Source organism: Passer montanus, unplaced genomic scaffold (assembly GCF_014805655.1).
Source record: "Passer montanus isolate IOZ18808 unplaced genomic scaffold, ASM1480565v1 scaffold3, whole genome shotgun sequence".
Taxonomy (NCBI): domain Eukaryota; kingdom Metazoa; phylum Chordata; class Aves; order Passeriformes; family Passeridae; genus Passer; species Passer montanus.
Window position 1 is genome coordinate 11,580,062 of NW_024367707.1, and position 25,912 is coordinate 11,605,973.

At 36.4% G+C, this 25,912-nt stretch overlaps 1 protein-coding gene across 2 annotated transcripts; it reads left to right on the forward strand.

The window, feature by feature from the left end:
- The first annotated feature begins 924 nt into the window (after window positions 1-924).
- PNPLA4 (patatin like phospholipase domain containing 4) lies at window positions 925-20,483 on the forward strand. 2 transcript variants are annotated; one of them, XM_039714371.1, is made up of 9 exons: window positions 925-1,138; window positions 2,009-2,295; window positions 2,985-3,111; window positions 8,582-8,766; window positions 12,748-12,842; window positions 12,999-13,134; window positions 16,349-16,414; window positions 17,630-17,782; window positions 19,644-20,483. In XM_039714371.1, exons 2-9 carry the CDS (start codon window positions 2,065-2,067, stop codon window positions 19,773-19,775), a joined length of 1,125 nt encoding a protein of 374 aa, XP_039570305.1. In that variant the 5' UTR covers window positions 925-1,138; window positions 2,009-2,064; the 3' UTR covers window positions 19,776-20,483. The 2 variants fall into 2 exon arrangements, with proteins under 2 accessions (XP_039570305.1, XP_039570306.1); XM_039714372.1 differs by lacking the exons at window positions 925-1,138; window positions 2,009-2,295 and having other exon boundaries at window positions 3,060-3,111; window positions 8,582-8,671.
- Window positions 20,484-25,912: the final 5,429 nt, after the last annotated feature.

Below are 25,912 nucleotides of genomic sequence, written 5' to 3' on the forward strand. Positions count from 1 at the left end.
TAGATGCAAATGTGGTCTTAATCATAGTACTGACCTCTAAAAATTTGAAGTCCAGCTATAATTAAGGCAAGTGGGTTTTTTTCAACCACTAGGTCTCATCTGGCAGTCTCATCTAAAATCTCATCCTGTAAACATGTGGAAAGAGTGCGGGATGATGAAATCAGCAGGCAGTAACTCCAAGAGGGTGTCTTTGCTGCAAGGCACTCAGAGGGCTCTGTTTTGTAACTATTGTTCTTTAGTAGTTGAAAGGTTGGCTAAACTCTGAAGAGACCCTGCAAAGGTGTCAAGGTTCCACCAACACAGCTGCACCGCCTTCTATCCCAAATCCATCCCAGCATCACCCAGATACTAGAAAAAGCACGGATAATGGATGCCGCAGGAGAAGGAGACAAATCTGTGGGAAATCTAATAGTGTTTATTCACAAGTTTAGTTTGAACCCCAGTCAGCCAGACTCCAGGGAGAGTTCACACATCCACACTTCTGTTCCGCAGGCACTTTGCCCTCCCTCAGCATGTTTTCTTCCTCCACCGCTGGCTGCAGGATCCATCTGCATCTTCAATCTGGGCACTTGTTTGCTCTGGCCCAGGCCTGACAGAAGGGTGAGTGGACTCACCTTGGTAAAACGGAAACACTGACTCAAAAAAAACCAAACCAAACCAAACCAAACCGAAAACCCCCCCCCCCCCAAAAAAAAAAGAAATAAAATTTAAAAAAAATAAGAAAAAGAGAGGGGAAAAAACGTAATCTTTATACTCTTTATTGCCCTAAGGCCACCTTGTCAGCAAAAGGACGCTGTTACACGGTGCACCGCTTGCCACAAGGGCGGTGCTGTGGGTGCGGACACTCACCCACACGACAGCAGCGACAACACCCGGAGGGGAGGGGAGGGGCCGGGCCGGGCCGCGCCCGCCCGCACGCCGCGCTGCGCAGGCGCGCTGGGGTGGGCGCCGGGCAGGGCCCGCCGTGACCTCCCGGTGCCGACCGCGATCCGGCGCTGCCGCGGGGTCGCTGCCGGGAGGTGGGGCCGAGGCCGCGTTAGCCCCCGGCAGGCCTGCGGGGAGGCAGCGGGCCATCGGGACGGGTTGAGGTGACTGGCCTCTGAAGGGCCGTGTCCCGCGTAGGAACCGCCCGCTTGCTGTAAGTGTCCAAGGTTAGAAGGCGCCGTGGCTGAGCTGTGGCGTTGTGCGCCCCGCGGTTGTCACTTCACGTTCTGTGTTTGTTGGCTTTAAAAAAACTTGTCTCGCCCTTTCGGCTGTTTTGTTTGTTTTGTTTGCTGAACAAAAGTGGAGGTAGGAGAAATCCAGGTACACCACAGGCAAGACCTCATGGCGCACGAGATGAAACAGAGCGCCTTTAAGTCACTTACTTGTTCAGGATTAAGTTGCAAGTTGGCGGTGTTCCGCCGAGACCTCGCCGCCACAGGGTGACAGTGGGGTTGTTTGCAGTGGTGGTGAGGTAGGAAGCTGCTTTTCCTCTGAACGAGCACAATTCCATACATTTTTCTTTATGGTCAAGGTGTAAACCAGGCTTGCACCGGGTGTGTGAGTAACCCCTGAGCTATCTTAGAGAATATGACGAGGCTTGCTTTGTACCCCCCGGCATGCTGGAGTGTCTCTTACTGGGATCTTGACATCGGCACTCTGTTTTAGTGAACAAGTTGAAGTTGCTGGATCACTGAATCCACAGTTTTCAGCTGAGGTAGAAGAGCAGTGTATTCATGTTGTTAATCTTAAGGGAGAGTTTGTTTGTTTAGGGTTCTCCGTTATTAATTTTAGTTCTTCTTGTCTGTGAAATGAACAATTGACTTTATAGTCGGTGGTGAACAACACGGTTCCAGATGGGGGCTGGTGAGAGGAGCTACTGAACAAAACCGTTTCTCTGTCAAGTGAATCAGCTGTTAATGCCTCTGTTTTCGGGTTGGAGGGTGTGAGAAGTGCCTTGTTACAATGTCTGGGCCTTGATGTGAACCTTTCAACTACTTTTTCTTTTTTTTCATCTTTTAAACAGGTTATGCTTAAAAGAAAGTTTCCGCTGAGTGCTTTTATGGCTTCCTTTGTAACTTTATGGTAAAACAGCTACTGCGAGTATCTATTCGATTACCACATCATCTGGATCCAGAGATCACTTTTACTAAAATGTGGACTGCCAGAAAGCTTTGCAGTGCTCAAATACTGTTGCTCCAGATGAAAGAAGGCCAATTGTGTAGTTGCATGTTTCCCAAAACTTGGCAGTTCTGGATTGGAATTCCAAGCTTTTGCACTTTGAGAGTACCACATAACAAAGTTAAATTCCAGGTAAGTATTTTTGTGATTCTCTAAAGATATAAGTGGTGTAAATAAATACAGTGATAAAATACTTATTTTAGACTCTATAGTGCTAAGCTTTTGATTTTGCAGCATTAATTATGAATTTAAGATGCCTTCAGTTTATCAGGGTAAAGGTTCTGGCAGCAAGAAGTGCTGGAGTACCAGTGTTTCAGAGTGAATTTTTGAGTCTGATAGTTCTGAGATGGGGAGAAACACCAATTTTCTTCCAACTGTACTCTAGAGAGTGGTGCAGGATAACTGGCTGATTAGTTAGAGTGACAGTTGTTAAGTGGACCAGAATTTTCAGAATTCTCTGAAAAATTACAGATGCAGTGTTGCACAACAGAGGGTAAGGGAGGATAAAAACAGAAGAGTTTGATTATAAAAAAATCTGTAGATGTAAGTAAAAATAATGGTAAAGGACACAAAGTAAAGCTCATTTTCGACACCGGCATATCCAAATGACAGTGTTTTTCAATATCTAGTTAAATTAATCTTTAAAATACAGATACAAAGTGCTGCAGGCATAAGTTGTGGAACATTGAGGTTTGAACTTGTTTCGTGTCAGCTAAGCAATTGCAAAATTCGTCTGGATGACTTAACAGTTACTGTCAAATAATGTCATATTGCTGTTGTTTTTCTTTTTATTCTCAATATGTCTCACTCTCTGATTGTAGGTTTCCAAGGTAAATGATAAACAATCCGTAGTTGATAGAAAAATGGCTACTAGTGCAGAGGGAACCAAAATAGCTGTTGGAAAAAGTCCCAGTGGAATATGTGATGGAAGACAGCATTCATTACAAGGTATTGAACCTTTTGTCACCCTCTTCTGGAGAAGTCAGCCTTCCCTGCCCCTCTCTTGACCTGTTAAGGATCAAGGTCTAGAATCTAAATTTGAATGCTTTGTATCATGTGATGTGTTTCTCTTTTTAATTTTAAGGGGATTATATGCAAATGTTATAGTTTGCAAAGACTCAGGATTTTCTTAAGGTTCTTAATGGCTGGTTAGGTTATGTACTTATTTTTCTTCTTCAACTTCATCAAACTCTTATATTCACTGAAGGCTGTGAATTTTTATGCTAGTGCACTTTTTTTTCCCATTAGAAATGTGAAAAAACAAGCATTTCTGTGTTTCAGGTAAATTAGTAGTTACTTTTATGACCTTTATTTTTGCAGTGCTGCTGAGCTAAACAGTTTTTTCTGACTTTGCTTGTTTTGTCACTCTTTGCTGATAACTTATCTTCAGATGTGCTGTTATGCACCATACATTTTAGCTCCTGTGCTTCAGGGTGCTTGGTCATTTGCATTCTATGTATGTTTCGATTTTGTCTGTAAAGGTGTTTGTACTTAGTTGCTTTGGGCATTTTCAGCTTTTGTTTACAGATGGGATGACAGGGAGGTAGTTATGACAGGTTAAGACACTGGAATGGTACAATGTTTATATAATTACATTGCTCAGGAAACAGCCCTATGAGAAACTGTTGTGTTATTTCATGTGCATGACAATCAGGAAAACAGTAGCTGTCCTCAGAAAGCTGTGTGGTACTGTATCACAATTTTTCTATAGAGCCTTGTCTTCCTACATACATTCTCTTGAAGGTTTGCATTACAAAATGGATGAGATACTGGTGAGTAAACAGAAATGCCCCGACCCCTTAGATTTTCAATCACCAATGGGTTAGTTTTTTCCCGCAGATGTGGTAATCTTTTAAAAGGAACTCTTAGGTTTATGTTTATTCCTGAATGCTCCTGCATTATCTGTGAAATAATGAAACTGAACAGCCCCAGTGTTGTTCTTGTACATATCTTTTCTTACACGTCTGTTTTTTCTCTTGTAGACAACAGAAGCATTTCTATCCCCTTGGCCAGTTGAAATCTTTGTTTTGAATTTTGCCAATCATTTAAGATGACAGCATTTTTGAAAAGCAGTGGCAGACGTGTTTGTTCTGTCCTGTTTATGTCATACATTGTATGCACTGTCCAGCTGGAATGTACTTGTGCATCTTCAAGGTTCATCAAAACATTTTCTTAAGACATGCCAACATGACAACTTTGTGTTTGTAGGTGTTAATATCCTTAATAGTCAAAATTTATGTTAAACTCTCTAAAAATATTTGTTTTGAAGTCTTATGAAACAGATGTTTCATACTATTTCTAAGATAGCAAGATTTCTGCTCTCTGCTCCAGCCGCTGAAGGAAGTGGTTTGTGTCCACATGTGACTATACCCTATTCCTGTTACTCTATAAGAAAGTGTCAGGGAATAGTCATAATTCATACTTAATTAAATTCCTCTCTGTTTCCTCTTTGGAGTTTTTATAATCATACTATACTTTTTTGATCAAAAAGGCAACCATCTACCAAATCATCAAAGCAAAAGACATTTTTGAATCAAACTGCCTGAAATATACCATTATAACTTGCAAATTGAGTGATGCTGTGACATATTAGCGAGAATTGTTTTAAAAGTGGCCAATTTCCTATTACTTTCCTTTCTGATTTTGCAAGACATTCTTCTAAAAAATGTTTTCTTATCTTTTCCACTTACTTGGAGATTTGTTTGCAAGGTGAAACAACATTGTTTAGCTGTATCTGTGGAACAGTAGTTCCTTATAGAATCATGATTCTTATTTATCTGTTTCATCTTTGTCATCTGCATCCTTTGTAGGTTAAGTGCTTTTTTACAGATTTGTTGAAGAGGCCTCACTTCCACCCACTTTCCTGCAGGTGCATGCAGGATTGAAGATATTAATGTCCTGTTTCTTCTCTGTTATGCTGGGTATTTGCAGTACTCTACTGATTTTAATATTCTGAACAAATGAAAGAAGACCTGATTGTTTCACCCAGCAACAGACAAATGCTAGGTATCACTTAGGAGCTAAACATTGCAAGATTTTCAAGTTAACAAGCAGGTAAAACCCTGAGCAACCAAATTTGATCTGATAGTTGACCATATTTTAAGCATAAGAATGTTGGGCAAGAAGTTACTTGAATGATTCAGTGATTTTTCCTACTCATTATTTACCCAATTAAAGGGTTTGGTGGATATATATGCATGCCCCATTTCTCAGTCATGAAACTAGATGTAACCAGTGGATCTGTCATTTGACCATGAATTCATCTGCCAATTAACATTTGTAATGAGGAATTTTAAATCTTTCTGTCTATATGACAAATACTTAATGTATACCTGGGAATTGATCCTAATTAATAAAAGCGTAGTGCCTGGGTAACACAACTGTGCTATTGCTACTCTTAATTTGAGGTTTTCTTGGGGAATCTGTAAAACACAGTGTATTGTATTTCATGCCATGCAAATCCAGTGGGTCAAGTACTTGTGTTCACTAAAAGTAAAAAAAATTAACTTAGTTTTACAATGTATTAATTTAATCTTTTTGGACTTGAAAGTCGTCTACTCTTCACAGAGTATGAGACTAGCAGCATTCTTGAAGAGTATTCCTTGACTTGATATCTTAGTGCTGTTTTTTCTTCTTACCTGTTCTCTCAATGAATCCTTTTGTCAGTCAAGTAACTGATGTGAATAGTCATTCAAGAATCTCTCTTTCTCTCTCTTGGGCAGGGAAATGAAGGATTCAGAAAAGTGTGTGATCTAAGTGTTAAGAAATTAACTTGCATGAAAGAGTGAATGCCATGTATCCAGGCACTGAAAAGAGAATAGAGGTTATTCCCAGTAGCTGATAATTAGGTAGGACTAAAGCTTGTCTAAGAAATTAGAATTTTTCATGAAGGTGTGTAAGAGGAGGTAGGGATATCTGACTTTAGTAAGATTATGTTCTGTAGTTTTTGATCTGAGATTCAAATAGTTTGATCAGTTCACATAACCTCCTTTTCTGTTCTTGTTTTAGACAAGATGTACCAGGCACTTCTTTATACAGTGAAGTGTAATTTCATTTATAGGGAATTTTTCTTTTCAAAGAAACCTTTTCATCTGAAGTTTTTTACTGTAACCATGCTTTAGATACTCTTTGTGGTTCTCATATTTTTTTTTAATTTATGAACATTTAATTATTCTCCTGCAGAGAGAAGTACTTTTTGGAGCACGAGCCTTGTAGAAGGTTTAAATGTGTACATGTACATAAGCATCTGTATACTTATTTTGATTTACATAACCTTATTATCTTACACTTGCATTTCTTAGTTGCATTTCATAGGTCCCTTAGATGTAATTCTTTGGATTTGTGAATTCATACTTTGCATACTTTTTGACCAATTAGCTATGTAAACGTAATCTTTATCTCATATAGTGCTTCATATTAGTAGTGTCTTGATCTTGAGATCTATTTTGCACAGAAGTGGGAGTTGATTCTTCCATTCCTACATAAGAATGCAGTTGCTTTAACCAGCTTCACCTTTTTGTCAAAATGGCCTGTGATAAAAATGCATCTTTGCTCCTCGTTTGTAGAAGGTATAGAGACAACTGCGGCAGCTGGTTAAACTCCCAAGAGTTTAACTATGAAAGGAAGCACATTGTGGCATCATACTTCAAAGACTGTTTTTGTTTTCTTCTACTCTATTAAAAAAAATAAAGTAGAGTTGTGTTTGTTTTCCAGTAGTATCTTGAGTAAAGTTTTTTTTGCCTTCTATTCAGTACACTGACTTTTCTTTTAATTTAAAGATCCCTTTTTGCAAAAATAGTAAATCAATTTACCACTTTCTTCATTCTAAATGTCTTTCTCCCCTATTGGCACAGGAAGAGCCAACCTCTAGTACTTTCTATGAGTACAAATGTGTTAGATTTCTTACAGGTATTCCTGCTTACAAGTGGGTATGGAAGCATTTCCAGCACAGTTGATAAACTGTGTTTTAGCAGACTGACTGGTCCACCAAATATTCCCTGGCACTATGAGATGCTCTCTCAGTAAAACAGCAAACCTGGTCAGATCATCAGGTCTCGTTTTAATCATGCTCTGGTTAAAGCAGTTTGGTTTAGCATGTCTTCTTATCTAATGGTTTTGAAAGCTGTTTCTTATCCTCCTCTTTCCTGGCCTTCCCATTTCAGAGATTAAGAGGTATCTTTTACAAAAATGTGGTGCTGTATATGTTTGCCTCTCTTCATCAGGACTGATATAACGGTTTCTGTCTGTTATTCCCATTCATATTGAGATTAACCCAAGTACAGTAGGGGGTTGTTTTTACTTCAATACTAAGATAATGTGTACAATATCTCTTACCATCTGTAAAATACAATCTATGGAATCCCTTGCTTTCATGATGTAGTTATTTGCAGAAACAGAAGAGCTAATGAATTGTACAGCATTCTGTTTATTTAATTATCTATCCCCAATAATGTGAAGTTCTAATAATGTGAAGTTATGCTTCCTATTTGTGGGGCTTTTTTGTTAATTTTAAATTTCTACCCTAAATATCTTTGGAGAGCGTGTGTGTTTTCCAACATTAGTGCTTTGTATTTTATTTTGGGTTTTTTATTCCTTCTTATTTTAATAGTAGCAAAAATATGGGGTTTTTTTCTTTTTTAAACTAGTAATTAGTTTAAAAATTTGTCTGTTAGTCATTCTAGTAAGCAAATGAATTTCAAACATGACAGAAAATAATTCCACTCTTAGAGAATTATAAAGGACTCAAGGCTCTGCTTGTGTAAGGGCGAGTATGATCATAGAATGCCCTGGGCTGTGAGGCACCTTAAGATCATCTCATTCCAGCTCCCCTGCCATGGGCAGGGACCTCCCACTAGGCTGGGTTGCTCAGAGCTCCATCCAGTCTGGCCCTGAACACTGCCAGAGATGGGGTATCCACAGCATCTCTGGGCAGCCTGTTCCATGCCTCACCACCCTCACAGTAAAGAATTCCTTCCTAATATCCAATCTTAATTTCTCTCAGTTTGAATTCATCTTCCCAGTCCTGTCACTACATGATGAGACAGTAACCAGCAGTTTTATAATTAATTTGATTTTTTTTATAGAGGTGGCTAACAATCGTTGTTCTTCCACGGTATTCTTTAATCACTTTTATGTACTACTTTTAAATCAGATGAAAATACATAGTTATGTAATATATAAATTATATATTTTGATCAATTTAAGAAGAGATTTGTACTAAGGGTTATCTTAGAGTTGTTTTCAGTTTTGGGGATACTAAACTAAATGCTGATTGTTTGATGAATTTAGTAATCAAAAGCTTTTAGAGTTCCCAAATAACTTGCAGTTTTTATATAGTTAGAGTATGTTATGCAAAAAGCATAAATGTATATTGCAAGACGAGTTGCAGAAGACTGACCGTGACATGCTATTTCCACAGCCCATATGAAACACATCAACCTGTCCTTCGCAGCTTGTGGCTTTCTGGGCATTTACCACTTGGGGGCAGCAGCTGCTTTTCACAGGCATGGTAAGAAGTTACTGAGAGATGTGAAAGCTTTTGCGGGAGCTTCTGCGGGATCTCTGGCTGCCGTTGTCTTGTTAGCAGTGCCAGAAAATATAGAGGTAAATTAATAAACTCATAGGTATAGGCCATGATAATTTTCAAAGGAAATTTTTGTATATAGTCATCTTCCATTAAGTTTATTAAAATGTTTTGTGTCTTGTTTTTGTTCTTCTTGTTACTTGCTGGGAACAGGACTCTTGTATCATGTTTTCATTAACCACATATGTGACTCATGAGCAAAAATGTTAATGATAAAAATACTTCATATGAACCTTATATTTTAAGCTGTGTAAATACAAATCTCACGTGTGTGAATCTTAATTTGTAGGCAACAGATATACTTTAATATACCAAAATGTATACTTAATCATGGTACATTACAAAGTGAATAATTCTCTGTTAGTTAGAGATGGGCTTTGCTAAGCAAGCTCATAGCACTACCTTTCTAACCTTTTCTGAAAGGAGGTGAAAATTATAGATGGAGTGTGTCTTCATAAATGGCTGCCACCAGGTCAGATCTTTTTCTTGGTGTTTGTCCTCCACTGAACAGCATTAAAGGCTTTTGCATCCCCTTTAGACTCAGTGCAGCCCATGCTTTAAGAGCAGCCGGTAGGATTAGCCTTCCCAGCATTCTGTTCTGACATGTATCTGGGTTGTTTAATCTCCAGAGATGCCACTCCTTTCTCACAGTGCATGTGGTGTCATGCAGAGACACCAAGGTTCTATTCAGTGATCACAGTGTTACAGATTCCATGGAGAGCATTAGGGAGTTTTTTGGTGTCTGTTTGCTTGGAGAGCATTAGGGGCTTTTTTGGTGTCTGTTTGCTTGGTTTTCCCCACAGGTTAAGGCTGGTTTGCCCTCGTGAACTGTCTGTAGTGACTTCACTTTAATAAATGTAGAGGACCAGGATTGCCAAAATATTAGTATTTCTTTACTATTTTTAATTATTGTGGGAAAAACAAACTGCTAGATTTTTCATATAAGTTGCACTTACATTTTGTTCCAAGTGAGCATTTGATAATTCCTGTAGGCCTTGCTTATTTCATTTCATTTGATTCAAATAATAGTCCCAGAAAAGCCCCACTTTGCTGCTGATCTTTCTGTTTGTTTGTTGTTTTCTGCTGGGATATGAACTCAGTTTGCAGCATTAACGGTATTTTTTCAGCAGTTGGTTTTTCCCTGGCTTCTTTCCCCCATCCTACTCCCCTGCAAGCATTCTTTGTATGACTTGGTGTTAGGCAAGTTCCTATGTGTTGTAGAGAACCTCATTGTATTCTGTGCAGGCATTTCTCCCCTTCTGTCACCTCTGACTGGTAGTTCAGTTTCAAGTTTGCCTGGTATAATGTGTACCTCTGACTTTAATTTCCTCTGTGGTGAGCATGGCAGCCCTTTGTTAGCCCAAGGAAATTTTTCTGCTTATTGCAGACCCTGGGTATGAGCCCTTGTTCTCAGCCTGGTCCAACTTACAAAGATCTTTCTAAGTAAAAATAATAGAACAGTTCATAGTTTTTGTTTGTGGAAGCTAAATCTGAATTACATTGAGTCTATTTTTCCTTGAAAATTTGTCATATTATTGCAAGCTAAAGAAAGCTTCATGAACTTTCTAGTCCTTTCATTTTTTGTGTACTTTTTAGTTAGTGTTTAAATGGAAAGTTGGGAGTTCTTTTGTCAGTGGGAATAATTCTAATTCTCATGGAATTTAAGTAAAGGCAGTTTTCTGTACTGAATATAATTAACTTTTCATATCAGGATAATTATATTATTATCTTTACTATGTTTCTAGCTTGAAATATTTTATATCCACAAGTGTAGCTCCTAATCAGTTAATTTCCACCCCACCTCCCGCCCCATCCCCCGAGATGGCATTGTTAGGTAAGCCATAATTAGGATTTTCTGCATCTCCTGGTCTCAAAGCTGTAATGCAACCCATCCTTACTTTGGAGAGAATGTAACACTGAAGATTTATTGTTTTGACTGTTGCTGTTCTAAGACAGTTTCCAAATGTTTTTCTGTCATATATTGGATTTTTGTCACTGTTTGTAAAGGTGTGGGACTTGAGAATTCTAAGTAGGCTTATTTAGTTATAGGTAAATAACCATTTATTTTTAATTACCTTGGTCGTGTTTGATATCAGGTTTGCTTAATTCAATACAAGCAGTTACACTTTATAAATGTGGCCTCAGTCATTATTTAAAATGTGGATGTATTGTTTAAAGCTTCTACACTTAGACTCTAAAACAATTCATAGCTGTAAGAAGTTGTCCCTTTTGACAGCAGAAATTGCGAGTCTAGGTGCAGTCCATTCTTAGCAATATGTAATTACCATTCATGTAATATGGAAAGTGGTTTTCTGTCATTTCCCTACTTTGGTACTCTTAGCTCCCCATAACTTTATTTAAGCATTTTAGATACAGAGATGGTAGTTCTGAGGTGCTTCTATGCAGGGTTTTGTTGATTTCTTCTGCATTTATAGAGAGAAGTGTCTGAATGTGCCTTATGTATTCTAATTTGCTTCAATCTGGCAATGGCAAGTATCTCATGGGGTAAACATGCAAATCTAACCAATGTGAAGCTAAGTAGCACAAATAATTGTTTCTTTAAGAGGTATGACCCTCTTAGTGAATTTTTTGATACATTTATTCAAAGGCTCTGAAGAAGGTGAATGCAAGAACTACATTTCTAAGATGAGTGCTTTGTCATACAAGTGATGTGAAGAAGTTTAACTCCTTCAGTTAGCTGTCTCTGATCTCATGTTAATAGAGATTCTCCTATTGAGAATCTCTATTAACATGAAATCTCCTTCCTTGATTTTCTTTCAATGGATTCTGTATTCTCCTAAGTGGGATACGTTCATATCTCTCTCTTTTTTCCTTTCCTTTCCTTTCCTTTCCTTTCCTTTCCATTCCTTTCCTTTCCTTTCCTTTCCATTCCTTTCCTTTCCTTTCCTTTCCATTCCTTTCCTTTCCTTTCCTTTCGTCACTCAGTCATTGATTTTGTTACTAGCAACATATTTGTTCTTTATGCACAGACCTAATAATTCAGGAAACCCAAACTGTCTTTTATTCATGTGGTTATATGGGTGAATGTGGGTAAATTTATAAAGTACTAATTTCAGAAGGTTGCGTAAGATTGGAAAAAAAAACCAAACTGAATTCAAAGTCCATAAAATCATTAGAAAAGCCTGCATGAAAGGATAAAGAAAGGATTACAAATATTGAATAGTGAGTCTTAAGCACTTAGAATCATAATTCATTGTTTCAGAATGTTATGGTTGAAAAATAAATTATACCAGTTCTTTTATTGTCCCTTTGGAGTTCTTGTGATTCACACTTCAAGCTTTTTTTTTTTTGCAGTCATTAATGCTGGGCATTTCAACTTGTGTAAAAGATTCTCTGTGCAGGAAACTGTTACCTGGTTTTCTGATGTGTATTTTCTTCCTATGTCACCCATCATAGTTTTCCATTCATTAAATACTTCCATAGTATTTTGTTTTGTACCATACCTAGTATGTGGTTTTGCTAGTAGCTTGTTTTTTGCTTTAGTGAGAAGAAATTACTGTATTTTTTTTTCCTTATTGCTTATAAGCATCTTTAAGGTACTTGTGTCTGGTTTAAGTTCTGAAGTAGACCTTAAAATAAAAGGTGGCTTTAGACTTCGAACTAAATTACTATTCTTGTAATGGCATGATCTAGGGAACTGATTATTTAGCAGTGGTAGTATATAGAAAAATAGACTTTAACTTTCCTTGGTTGTTGGAGTGGTATCCTCAGAGGTTTTTTGTTGTTGGGTTTTTGGGGGTTTTTTTGGGTTTTTTTTTCTTAATTAGGGATTTTTTTTTCTTATCAATTAATCTTTAGGAAAGGATCAAAATTTTGTTATGCGTGTCTTCTTGCAAACCAAGCACATACAGGAAAATCCTTCAGTTTGACCTAATAACTCCTTTATTAAAGCTTTAGCCTCTAGTATATTTTAGATACTGCAGTTGAACATGCTTTCCATGACTTAAACATCCTTAATGTTTAATGCTTTTCATTTCCAGAAATGTAAGCACTTTGCCTATGGATTTGCAGAGGAAGTTAGAAGATTGAACTTTGGTGCTGTAACGCCTGGTTATGATTTTATGAAAACACTTAGGTACCTATCTTAATACTTCTGTAAGATCATTTTTGTGTTAGAAAGCTCTCCAAATGCAAATTGAGAGGGTGCATATTTCTTCTGTGCTGTGGGGTGCTCACCCCTAATGCATTTGCAAGGCTTTTAGATAATGCTGAGCATTTTTTTTTCCTCCAGGGAGGGCATAGAGTCTATTCTACCTTCTGATGTTCATGAGGTCGCTGAGAACCGGCTCTATGTGTCAGTCACTAACTCCCAGAGTGGGGAAAATCACTTGGTTTCAAATTTTGCCTCCAGGGAGGACCTCATTAAGGTAATCATGTTGAATATGTCAGTTGTAAATAAAAACTCTGGGGTTTCTTCAAGGTTTAAGAGTATATTATTAATTGTACAATAAAATCACTGGTTTATTCAGGTATCCATGTCTACTCCCAGTGGTGCTACAGCCATAATATAAACAATGTTTAAAGCAGAATTTGATCCTATAGCTTCACCAATTCTGCTAAAATTTATTAGGTGTTTGTGTGTATTTCGTTCACTGGTTATTCAAGTTCTACCTTGCAGGAATAAGTGTTTCTAAAAGTAACAGGTAACTAATTGTTGCAGTATATGAGAACACAGTAGAGAATCTTACAAACATTTTTACATTTTATCTCTTATTTCACTGATGTAATTTTTTTCATCACAAAAGAAAGTAAAGGAAGTTTTAAAAAAATTGAACAATTCCTACAGGTGCTTGTGGATACTAGTTATAATGTAATGCTAGGTACTGTATATAAGCTGGAAAGTATGTCTTCCACTGCCCTTCTCTTCATCTGAATGCCACATTTTAAATTTGGATCAGGATTATATGCATAAGCTGATAAGAGATGGTACAAGCAATTCAGATGCCTGTGAATCGGATGTTCTTTCTAGTAATTGATTGTATCTTAGTGGAAGACATAATAAGATGTGTCAGAATAAAGGACGAAATAGTATAAGAAGGAATTCGTTCTTTCTCTATCCTTGTGGATGCTTAGAGCAAATTCTTTATAGTTATCACTTTTAAATTAGATAAATTTAATGTCCTGCCTCTCCTCACTTATTAACAAAACCTCCAAGTGTGTATTGGGAGTTTGCCTTTAAAGTATATTTTTAAAAATTTTGACTTATAATGTTCCACATGGACAGTCCTCAAAATTTACAGGACTTTGTCATTCAAATATAATTATATGAAGAGTTTCTCTCAAGTTATGCACTGTTATTTCTAGTTATAGTGTGCAATGGTAGCAAGCATGGAGATTTTTATTCTTTATGTATTTTTGCAGTGAAATCTTCTGATCTGGAGACAGTGAGAAGCATCAGGATGACCTTGGAAATATGCACATTTTACTAGTATTTCAATAGTTTTTTCATTGGTTTAGCCATTGCTGTTCTGTTCTTTTGTTCTCAATGGTAGCAGTAGGGTAGGTTGGAGTATTAGTAATAAAATTACACATAACTGCTCATTGGAATATATTCATGTTGTCTGATCTTTCAGTCCAGCTCCATTACCTGTGCATGCCTTCAGCTCTGCCTGTGTTGTGAGTACAGCTCTCTGAGTGCTGCTGGCTGCCACAGGAGCAGGGAGGGTAGAGCTTGTTAGGTTATTGTATTGTATCATGCCTAGGCATGACCTATAGTCAAGGCATGCATAAAGATACTGCTGGGCAGATTATTTTATAAACAGCATGCTTAACAATCCAGTCTTACAGTTCCAAAGTATTTCATAATGGCTAAACTGAATGTGTGTTGCTACAATGTTAAGCTTTTATCTTTTTTACTATTCCCTGTGACTTGGAAAGGCAGGTAATAATCTCCCATTTTTGAACTAGTCTTCCAACATGTGAAGACAATCATCTTGTATCAGCATTTGTAGACTTGCAGTTCTTAAACTGGAGGTGAGGGTGAAGAGAGGCATGATCTGTGTGTTTGTGGGGGAGCAAGGCACAGAACACTGGTATATTTAGTTTGGAAAAGTAAGGTAGTGCCTAGAAGTCTGTGCTGGTCTGTCAGTGGTAGGAAATACTGAAAGTGTTTGTTCTTCAAACTTGTCCTGCCTCTCCTCACTCAGGAGATCTCAGTGACTTTATAAGAAGAACAATTGCTTTCTTCTACAGTCCTCTTGAAAAGAACTCAAACTTTGCAGGAGTCACCTGGTTTTGACCTCATTCACTAAGTCTTTTTTCTGCATTTCTCTTCATTCAGAAGGGCCAAAGTCATTGAGATGGAGTTGAGGAAGAGAGGAGAAAAGGTGCAGGGCTTGGGAAGAAGCTGATGTTGGGAATCTTGTTCTAGACTTCTGTGAGTGAAAGGCCTGTTTGGTAAAGAAATAGCTGCAGTTTCACTTTAGAAAACTGAGAGGGCCTTTTTATCTGAGCTCAGACAAAGCTCTACATCACTAGGAAGTGAAATAGGCAGGGAAACTGTTCTCAGAATGGAAGTTGAAGACTTCATATACATATACAGTCTTTGTTAAAACTTGTTAGGGGAACAGAAGGGCTTAATACTAAAATAGTTTAAATTTTGTGAAAGTAAATGTAATTTCAGCCAAAAAAGTTCAGGCATTTTCTTTCATAATCTCCATGGGTTATGATTTTTTTTCTGCACTTGTTAATCTTTCACACAGTGTATGCACCAGTTTGTGACCTGCTTCTGTTCCCCAGACTGGTCATCAGTGCCACCACACAAGCGTGTGCATATCCACCCTGTATAGTTGTATGAAAAATTCCAAGATACTGCACTTTGTCCATGCATTTACCTTTTTTCCTGGAAATGCTGTATGCTGATTGCTTATATATGTATGGGTGGATACACAGGTATAGAAATACCCACACTGTCTCATAGGTATTGCTATGAAAGGTATATGTTAGAAAGGTATTGTTGGAATGGTATGTGTGTGTGAACAGTTGTACATGACAGAAAAGGTGTACTGGTCTAAAAAAAATGAAAATAAAAATCAAGAATGGCTATAGACAGCAATAAAGCCTTACACTAGGGGAAACAGTAGTTTGTTAATATTTTAATGTGTAAATACAAACATTGGTAAAGGTATACATATGTAAGTTTCCAGGATATTCATGGTAATTTTGAAACTTTGAAAATCTGATTATTAGAAAAGTAAACACTGTATTAATATGCTAACAGAATGACTTGGTCAGCTTCTTCTTTGACAATAAACTGCTTTTTTATCATCATATGCATATTTAATTTCTTGAAAATCATATATTTACTTCACATCGTGCAAAACTAAGTTGAATTTACTCTTGAATCATAATAATTGAGTTAATTTTTGATATTTTGTTTTGACAGTTGTCACTGTGAAGTCTTAAAAAACCAAACCCTACTGAATAATTTTAATCACATTTTGACATACCACAACAAGTAGACATTTTGAGATGACAGTGAATTTATGTAAAAGTAATACATTGATTGGTAAATATGCATGGAAATATGTATTAGTTCTAAGCAATTTTTTTTCTCTATTCTTTCTGCTTTCTTCTCTCTAGGTCCTGCTAGCAAGTAGTTTTATACCAGTATATGCAGGAATTAAGCCCGTGGAATTTAAAGGACAGGTAATTTTTCATTAGCTATGAGCTTTCTTTTTATGTGTTTTTCATTTATGGTGTAATTATTTCATCTTAAGGGAAAGCAACTTCAATACTATATTTTGTATTTCTTGTAAGAAAACCTTTTTACAGTTGTCTTTACTCAATCTAGCTCCTACAACTTTTTTGTTTTTCTTAAATAAATATATTAACACTTTCAGAATAATTTGTAAAGCATGAAAGTGGCTATTTCTTCCTTATGAGAAAGAGATGATACTTCAGTTCCCCATTTATAGAAATGATGCCTCCAGAACCTTTATAACCTTCACAGACCCCCCTGCCAAAAATCCCCACAAAATTATATGTATTTGCTGCTAGCTAGGTAGTCATTATATCAGAAAGCTTGTCAGCTTTAGAATTACAGATACAGCAACACATATCAGCTGATCAGTATGATGCATCTGCTCAACAGACCTCAGGTATGATGTCAGTGAATCCATTTAGCCAGCAGACCCATGTTGAATTTTGGGCTATGCCTGTAACACAGAAAGAAATAGGAGGTTATAAATACATTAACAAGAGATGTCACAAGTGTCCTGTTTATATTGGAATAGAATTTGCACCCCCGATCTCATTCTTCACTATGCTGAACTCCTGCAGCAGGATTAGGTCTGCTCCCTCTTACATCATAGTTGTTCAGCTCCTTCCCAGCTTTACCTTCCACTTTCCAGCTACTGCTGTCTTGTGTAGTGTATGTAAGAAGAAATGAGGCTCTGGAAGAAAAATCACAGAGAGGAGCGGGGTCATTTGTTGTTTAGCTTCTGCAGTCAGAGTACCTGCACATACAGATTGTACAGCTCCTGTTGTCAATCAGAATAATGTTTTAGAGGAGTATATGCTATGTGTGGTATTAGCAGTCTTGTCTTTACGTGTATGCATTGAGAAAAAATCCATTTGGGGCATTTTATTTTTTAATTAACTAAAAAGTCTTATAAGTAGCTTGATTAAATACCTTGCATGCAGATTTGTATATTATGTTAAATGCTTCTTGATTCAATTCTCTGTGTGTACATTGTCAGTTCCTTGATATTTGACACATATTGAAGCTTTTTTGTTGTATTCTTAGAGGGAAACTTACGAGTTTTCTTGAGAGTGAAGGAGGAAGGGTCAGTAAGGGTGAAGTATTGCATTGTGATCATACTGTACTGGTATTACTTTGAAAATATTTCTGTTTTCTAATAGAAGTGGGTTGATGGTGGCCTTACCAATGGCCTTCCTATCTTGCCTGTTGGAAGAACAGTGACAATCTCCCCTTTCAGTGGTCGATTAGATATCTGTCCACAAGATAAAGGGCGTGTGGACCTCTATGTTAAATTAGCAAAACAAGATATGATGGTAAGTTGCTGTTTATTAACTTAAAAATATTAAAAAGTACTTCTGCAGTTATGTTCATATTTAAGTGCCTATTTTGTGCTCATACATCAGCTTATGTAAAGTTTTGGCATTTTCTGTTTTACAAATGGAGGTTAAACTTCTTCTTAAACACAAGGAAAGGATATTGTAGAAGAAAGTTTGAGAAGCATTGATCTAGTACAAAATTGAGCAAATTATATCAGGCTGTCCAGTGTAAATAATACTAGGTTTGCTTTAAATATCAGACGTCTTTGACTATGCAAGATGTTTATAGAAAAAATAAAGTGGAATACCTCAGGAGAGGACAGCTGCAGAACATTTCCTCATACCCACTGAAAGCAATTGCTCTAACTGAATTTAAAATACAAGTTTAAGTTGTACATTTAAAATGGTATATACAGTGACTTGTAACTGCGTTGCACAAGAGAACTTGTGACTATTTGTGACTAATGTGCATTTCCAGAAGCTTTGTTATAAGTTGCAGAAACATTTCTGTATATTGAAATATTATCTTTGCTGCCTCCTTTTCATCATTTTCATTTCTGTCTTTGCAACCTTTGTCTCACAAACTTTAACCACAGTTTTGCTTTCTTCAACATGCTGAAAGAAAATAGTGAATAATGATAGACCTAGTGGTCAACAATATTCCATTAAAAAGGAAGATTAACAATAATAATTAGTTTAGAACTTTCTTTCTAGGCAGTTTTTAATATTTTCTTAATTTTACTAAAATTAATGTTATGTAATGCCTTTCTCAGTTGAACCAGTTTTTGAATGTTTATAATATTTCACAGATATTAAACATGGTAGTACTTGGTAAAGATCATAAAGTATGAAATTATTGATTTAATGTATCTTGGAAATATATGCAATCATTGTGTATTTCTTGGTTGTGTTTTGTATCTAGAGGATGAAAAATGAGCTGGTGATTAGTTCAGTTTAGAGATAGAAAATTAATTGAAGTTGCATTGCTCCTAGGGTCATATGCAGACTTGTGCAGAATCCCAGGCAACATTTAAAACTATATTCCAATCAAAGCACCTCTGTTTCTAGGGCTGTAAAAATGATAACTAAGAATAATTTCATTTCAGCAACATTGTAATCTGCATAAACTGAAGAGTTGTACATCTTCATTTATCTATATGCGAATGCGAATAATTTTCTGTCTCTCCATCTCCTAGTGCCAGAATTTGAATAATTGCTTACTTCAAATAATGAAGATGATTCTGATATTGCTTTGCAAAATTGTTTATAATAATGTGGCTAAATATAAATTACATAAAGAAATTGTTCAGAACATTATTAAATATAATTATGTTTTCAGTTTGTTGTAAACAATTTAATAAAATCTCTCTTCAAGAATAAAGCTCCAAAATCCTTTTAACATGTTCAGAGTGACCACTTAAGATTCTGAGTAGTTCTTAATTTGTTGGTAGTAGAAGCTACGTTTATACTTATATGTTAAACATTGCCTGGGAATGTTCCCAGGAATGTGGTTGTTTGCACTAGTGAGTTGTCAAAATATTTCCTTGCACAAGTTTAACATGTGCCAGCTACCACTCTGTGAGACAGTTTTTGGGAGTGTTTCCAAAGCTAAAGTGTTTCAGAAACTTTGTACAGTTTTACAGGCAGACAGTCTTTCTTGGATGCTGTGAGTGTGGACTGTTGGTGCCAGTTTGTCCTGGTGCTCAGCAGTGACCCTGGACACGGTTAATTCCTGGTGGAGACACAGCCATGCCAGTCTTTTTTTTTTTACATATGGTCCATGAAACAGATGATAGAACAGTCACATCTAGATAAGTTGCATTAATAAACTAATTTACAGCTTCTTGCTCTGTTGCAGCTGTCTCTGGCCAACCTGGTAAGGCTTAATCAAGCTTTGTTCCCACCAGACCAGGAGAAGATGGAATTGTTGTACCAAAATGGCTTTGACGATGCTGTACGCTTTTTATTGAAAGAAAACTGGTTTGAGTAGGCAGCTCATAGAAAATTAGCAAAACATGAGGGATGTCAAAACACACCTACAGGCATCCTAGAGAATCTCAGGGATTGCTGCCCCAGTTCCTGTTCATTAAAATAAACATCCCAATGGACTTGCATCTACTTCTGCTGCGAAAGTGTCAGTTGCACTCCATGGAGCTGTATAAACATGTCAGAATGGGAGCTGGATGTGCCTGGTGGATGTCTTGTTTTGAGTAGGTTCCACTTAGATTCATTTTCCTTCAGCTGGGGACTTGAGTGTGAGATTTGTAAAAAGCTTGTAAAAAGTGTCATAATTACAGAAATTTGGAAAGGTCTTTTTCAGTGTTATTTGAGAGGAGAATTGATGTTATATAATGAAAAACTACCATCTGTATTATTCACATAACAGAATTCTGTATTAGTTCTGCATATTAATTAGATGCTCACATTGTTATTGAACTAAAACGTAACTTGCACTGTTCCAAAGGTCTTGAAAATTAAGTACTAGATACAAGAAGATTAAAACATTTGCACTCTTACGTATTTTTTTCACGTTAAAAGTTTTCTTCAGTGAATGTGTTCTTTTAAAATTTTAAATACTGCCTGAAATTTTTAGCAGAAATGTGATATAAAAAAGAACTTGTAAAGAAGGGTGTAAAAATTGTTATATTTATTGTATTTTCTTTCTCTGCCAAAACTGAATAAATATATTTTCTTGAAACTTCTGTCAAGAGTTTATTTACAAGTGTCTTGGAATGCTGTAATGATCTGATTATCTACTGTCAGTCTGCTGAAGAGTAATTGATGAGAGTCAGTGGGTAATGAACTCATATTCACATACCTTATTATTTTAACATTCATGTTGCATTGACTACCTCAAGGTCAGGATTTCCAGTCTTAATGTCCCAGTGCTAAAATCTGCAACTGTTTATGTAAAAGCAAAGAGTGTTTGGTTTATTATTGTGGGGCTTAAGTTGATTTGTTAATAAGTTAAAAAAAAAAGTTAAAATTGGAGGTTGAATCAAGCATGTATGAAATTTTAGGATTTCTAAAAATATGTATTTCTAAAAACATGTATGAAATTTTAGAATTTCTAAAAACTGAAAAACCTGTGGCTAGGGAAAAAAAAATATAGCTGTTTGAAAGCCTCTTCAGCAAGTAACCACAATATTTTATTAATATGTAGATTGCATCATATTATGAAGCAAGTACAGGGATAGAATTGTTTTATTACTGTTTTTGATAATGAAAGAAATAAAAAATACTGATGTGAAACACCTTACATTCATTTTGGAACATCATGTGTGAGGTTCTGTATGCAGTGATAGTGATACACAGAATAGATTGCATGACTTCCAGACCTTAGGACAGCATTTTTTGCATGTAAAACTGAAAGAAGTTACCTTAGTAACCTGTGTGTCACTCATTTGCATTCTCACTTGTACAGAGGATAGCTTCCAACATGAATTGAAGTGCTGTAGTGCTATAGGAAAATTCTTGTCTTTCATGCTGATCTGCTGTGGTCAAAGTCTCTGATTCAATGGTAATAACTGTCGTGGAATGCTGGTGAAATCTTGAAACAGCTCATTTTCACTCAGAGAAACTGAGAAATAGAACAAGATCAAAGCCTCCTAGGTATTTTTTTTTTCTATTTACAATAGAAAAAATATTTACAATATTTTTTACAATACAAAATCTATTTACAATAGTTGTATTCTTCAGGTAGTGAATAAGATCTTCTTTGAATGGAGGAAGCTCAGGGGATTTTTATCACTTTACAAGTTCTTCAGTTGATACAGGTCTTTCTTAGCTAGCTATCCTGAATAATAGCTGGAATTTTCTGTTAGAATATCATAAATCAGGTATGCTGAAAAAGGATCCTTGCCACCTTATTTTTCTCACAAATGCCTATTATTAGAGAGTCCTCTTTACCAGGTCCTCAGTAAGTGGAGTTGAAAATCAGTTTCTGACCTCTTTGTCAAAATAAATCCCAATGAAATAACTGGCTTTTAAATTTCAAGAATACTTCCTAGATAGATTCTGTTGCTTCTCTTTGAGATGTGTTTTAGGTGTAGTCTTTGTGTGGCTGAAGGTGAAACCTACGCTCAACAGAATTTTGTCTTCTGATGGACTTGCTATGCAAATAGGCTGCATAACTGTTTTTAAAAAATGTTACTAATACCTTAAAAAGCTGAAGGAGATAAAATGTGCAAAAATCTGCACCGACTTTTTACTATGATGTTGTTGATAAGTGTTGCAATGAAGATGATCGCAAACAATACTTTAAATAGAAGATTCCATTTTTGCTGAAACCTTAGTAATTCTGGTGCTGCGTTGTCTGGGAAACCATTGTTTTGGTTTGTTTGGTTTTTTGATTCAGATTTTGTGAATTCTTTTGAAAATCGTTAGTACAAGCACAGTCAAATCTAGAAGATGAGGCAGGTTAACGTAATATTTTCTCACCAGAATGAAAATACTTTTTATTACAAAGCACATGTTCATATCTGTGCTGATATTTCTTCAGATTATGCTAGGGATATGCTAAGGTACATTTTTGTGTGTGTATATACTCTGAAGTGTGTTTAAACAGGTAGGACATAAAAATCCTAAGAAACTGGTTTATTCTTGGATTTCATAATTTTCCATATTTCAGAAATGCAACACTTCTATATTTTCTCACACCTCAGTTTTCCTGAAAGACGGGATTCTTAGCTTTGCTCTGACCTTGAAAACTTTGGTCGCCTTTGTTGATATGTGTAGAGATTGGAAATTAAGATCACTATAAATATACAAGCTACTTTGTTGGGTAATAAAAATAGTAATTATCTGGGAGTACTAGGCAAAGCAATAATGCTCCTCATCAAGATGTAGGTACATCCATGGATATCTGATGTCTGGACAGGTATTTTATTTCTTCAAGAGCAGTTTTTCATATGCATATCAATACTTGTTGTTTCTCCTATCTCACTCTTCTTAAGAACATTCATTTAAATCTTTTTTCCATTTTCTTTCATTTCTCTAGGGAAACGATATGGCATGTATGCTATTATTATATATATTTTCCTGGAGTCCAGTGAAGTGTTTTCTGTCCAGTTTTCCACAGAATGCATCTTGAAATCTGTAATTACTGAAAGTCTAGCTGAGGGTGTGTTAAATAATCCTTAATACCAGACAAAGTCATTGGAAGTTACTGCGTCAATTATTATTTTCCTTTACTTATCTGCATGTTTCCTATCAGAGAATATATTTAAGTGATTTGAAGGTAAACTTGAGTCCTACTAAAAGTATCAGGAATTCTGTCTCCTCCAGTCCCCAGAGGGCTGAGACTCACTCCATGGTTCAGCTACTGGGTCATGAACTTGAGGTTCTTGTTTTAAGTCATCTTTAACTGAAGATATACTCATGGTCCAGAGAGGTCTGGGCAGCCTGTACAATTGGACTGAAGAGTATCTCTCAGGTTTGTCAAAGAAAGGGCAAGTTTCTGCATCTGCTTTGTGCCCTAAGGGGGTACTGAGGGACAACAAAAAGACCATGAGCCAGCAATATGCTTCCATGGTAAAGGATCCAACAGCATCCTGCCCTGCATCAGGCAGAGCACTGCCAGCAGACCAAGGATCCTTCCTGTGGACTTAGAAGATGCTGGACCAGATCTGGAATGCATTCTCCAGGTCTGGGTTCCCCAGGACAGGAATATTACTGAGTTTCTGGAGTGAGTCATCTGCAAGCCCATGAAGATGATTAAGGACTAGAGAGCCTGGGAGAGCTGTGTGTGCACCCTGGAGAAGGATCCAGGGAATCTTAGCAATTTGTATAAATACCTGTGGATGACAGAGCCAGGCTCTGCTCAGTGGTGCTCAGGGACAGTAGCAGAGGCAACAGGCACAATATGAAACAGAAGAGGGTCCATCAGAATATCAGGAAAGTCTCCTTCCTTGAAGATACTCAGAAGCCATCTGTACAAGGTCTTGGCCAACTTTTTCTATCTTGAGATGGGGTGTTGCAATATATGATCTTCAGAGTCCCCTCTAACCAGTGGTTCTGTGATTCTTTGACTTACTGTAGTCCATTTTTATTTCATATAAATATTAATGATCTTAACACTACAATACGCATCTAAAAAAAGTATAACTCACGAAAAAAGGATATTTAATACATCTAATATTAAGAATTTATGCTCTAAACTCACTCTGAATTCAGTCTTGATGTTTGACTCTATGGTAGGCTTCCATAAAAATCCATGACGTTGCTGACTGGAACATAACAAGTAACGTCTTTGGTGTTGGTTTAGATGATAGAACATATTGTGGTTTTTTTTTCAGTTCCCCAGAATTTGCTGAATTTTTAACCTTTCAGAGTGGAAGTTTATGTCCAACTTCTTTCGAAGAAACTTTCAGCTTCTTCTGAGAAGCATGTGAAAAACTGCAGCAATCACACTGACCTTCACTTGAAGGGCCTTCATTTGATCAGAAATGGTGGCAGTATTATCAAATATAAAAAAAAGACCCCAATTTAGGTGTATGAGTTATCTGAATTAGAGGCTTTTTAAATGTACCTTCTAGATGTGTGCTGGATTACGTATGAATTCTTGTTGGTTTTTGACAACACGTCAGAACTGAAAGGCTTTGCATTGACCTCTTGGTGCTTGTTGTATTTGGAGGTGACTTTGGTTCAGTGACTGCTGCCTTCAGTTCTTTTCTTCAAAGAATTGCATCTGTGGCTCAGACAGACTTCACACCTCACATCTAAAATGATGGAATGGCTATATGTGCTGTTAAATATATGTTAAATATATAAACATTCAGTGTATTGAACCCCTTAATGTTTAACCCAATATATAATTTTGCCTTTAAAATTAAAAGTTAGGCATGTATTATATGCAATAAGGATTTCATTTTTAAAAGTTTCAAAATGGGAAATCTGAAATGCTTCTGAAGAAATAAGTTTTGCTGGAAAAGAAATGAACTACGTATTTACATCCACAATTAAAATTCGGTTTACTGACTCTGGAAGCCTGAATATGTATGACTGCAAATGGAGTCAGTTATATAGATAGAGAAGGAGGGAAAACCATTGTTTACTTCCCAATGTCAAAAGAATAGCAATAATAATTTTTAAAAATATTATTTTAAAAATAATAGTTTTTAAAAAGAACATGACTGTTCTTCCCTATCTGAATACTTGCTGTCAATCCTACTGAAAGTCACATCACACTTTGTCTAAGTGTGGTAGCCAGCACTTTTACCAAAAGGAAACAAATGCACTGATAAATTTCTTAAATTTATGTGGCATTTTTACTGTTACAGAAAGGAAGAATTTCAGAAAATAAGGCTAGTGATGAAGCTGAGTCCAGTGAACAGGATGTATCAGTTCTTACAGCACAATTAAAGTATAAGGTTGTAACCTCTCATTTTATTCTATGAACAGTTTCCTTTCACATATTTACAATTGCAAGCAATTTTGAAATACAGAATTCAGCTTGCAGTATTTGACTGTGAAAAAAATTCATTTCCTTCAAGTCACACATACTTTATGTCAAGACTGCATTTCCTCAAGTGCTATGCAAATTATGGTAATCTCTTTCTATGCATCTTAGTTGTATTATTTCCTTAGATTCCACAAGTATTCAAAGCACTTTAAGATAAGTTTAAAATACACATTTTTAATCCAAATAATTTCTGTAACAGTCCCAGATATGGCAGTAAGCCCTACAGCAGTAAACCATGTAGCCTACCTGTCAAGATTGTTTTGGTGATTAATATTTCTTTAAAAAACATATAAGCTATGACTTTTAAAACAAATTAAGTATTTTAATTTGGAATGAAAATATGCATTACAAGATGGCATAGCTGGCTAAATACCTAAGAGTAGAAAGAATTGCAGGGATTTGTTAATGCAAGGGATATGAAAGGAGTTAGAAATAATGCCAGACAGTGCTCTGGGAGCGTGTGAGGAATTCCTCTCTGACAATCTGTCATTACAGTGGGCAGATACTGTTTTACAGAATTACATTTTTAATGCAAAGAAGCTGCCTTTAAGCTGGGTAAAAACAAAATCATAACTGTGCTTTAGTTTGAAGTAGAAAAAACCAAATATACATGGTCAGATATGTTTGCATTGAAAAGAGGTTTGAATACCTTTAGCTTTCACAGT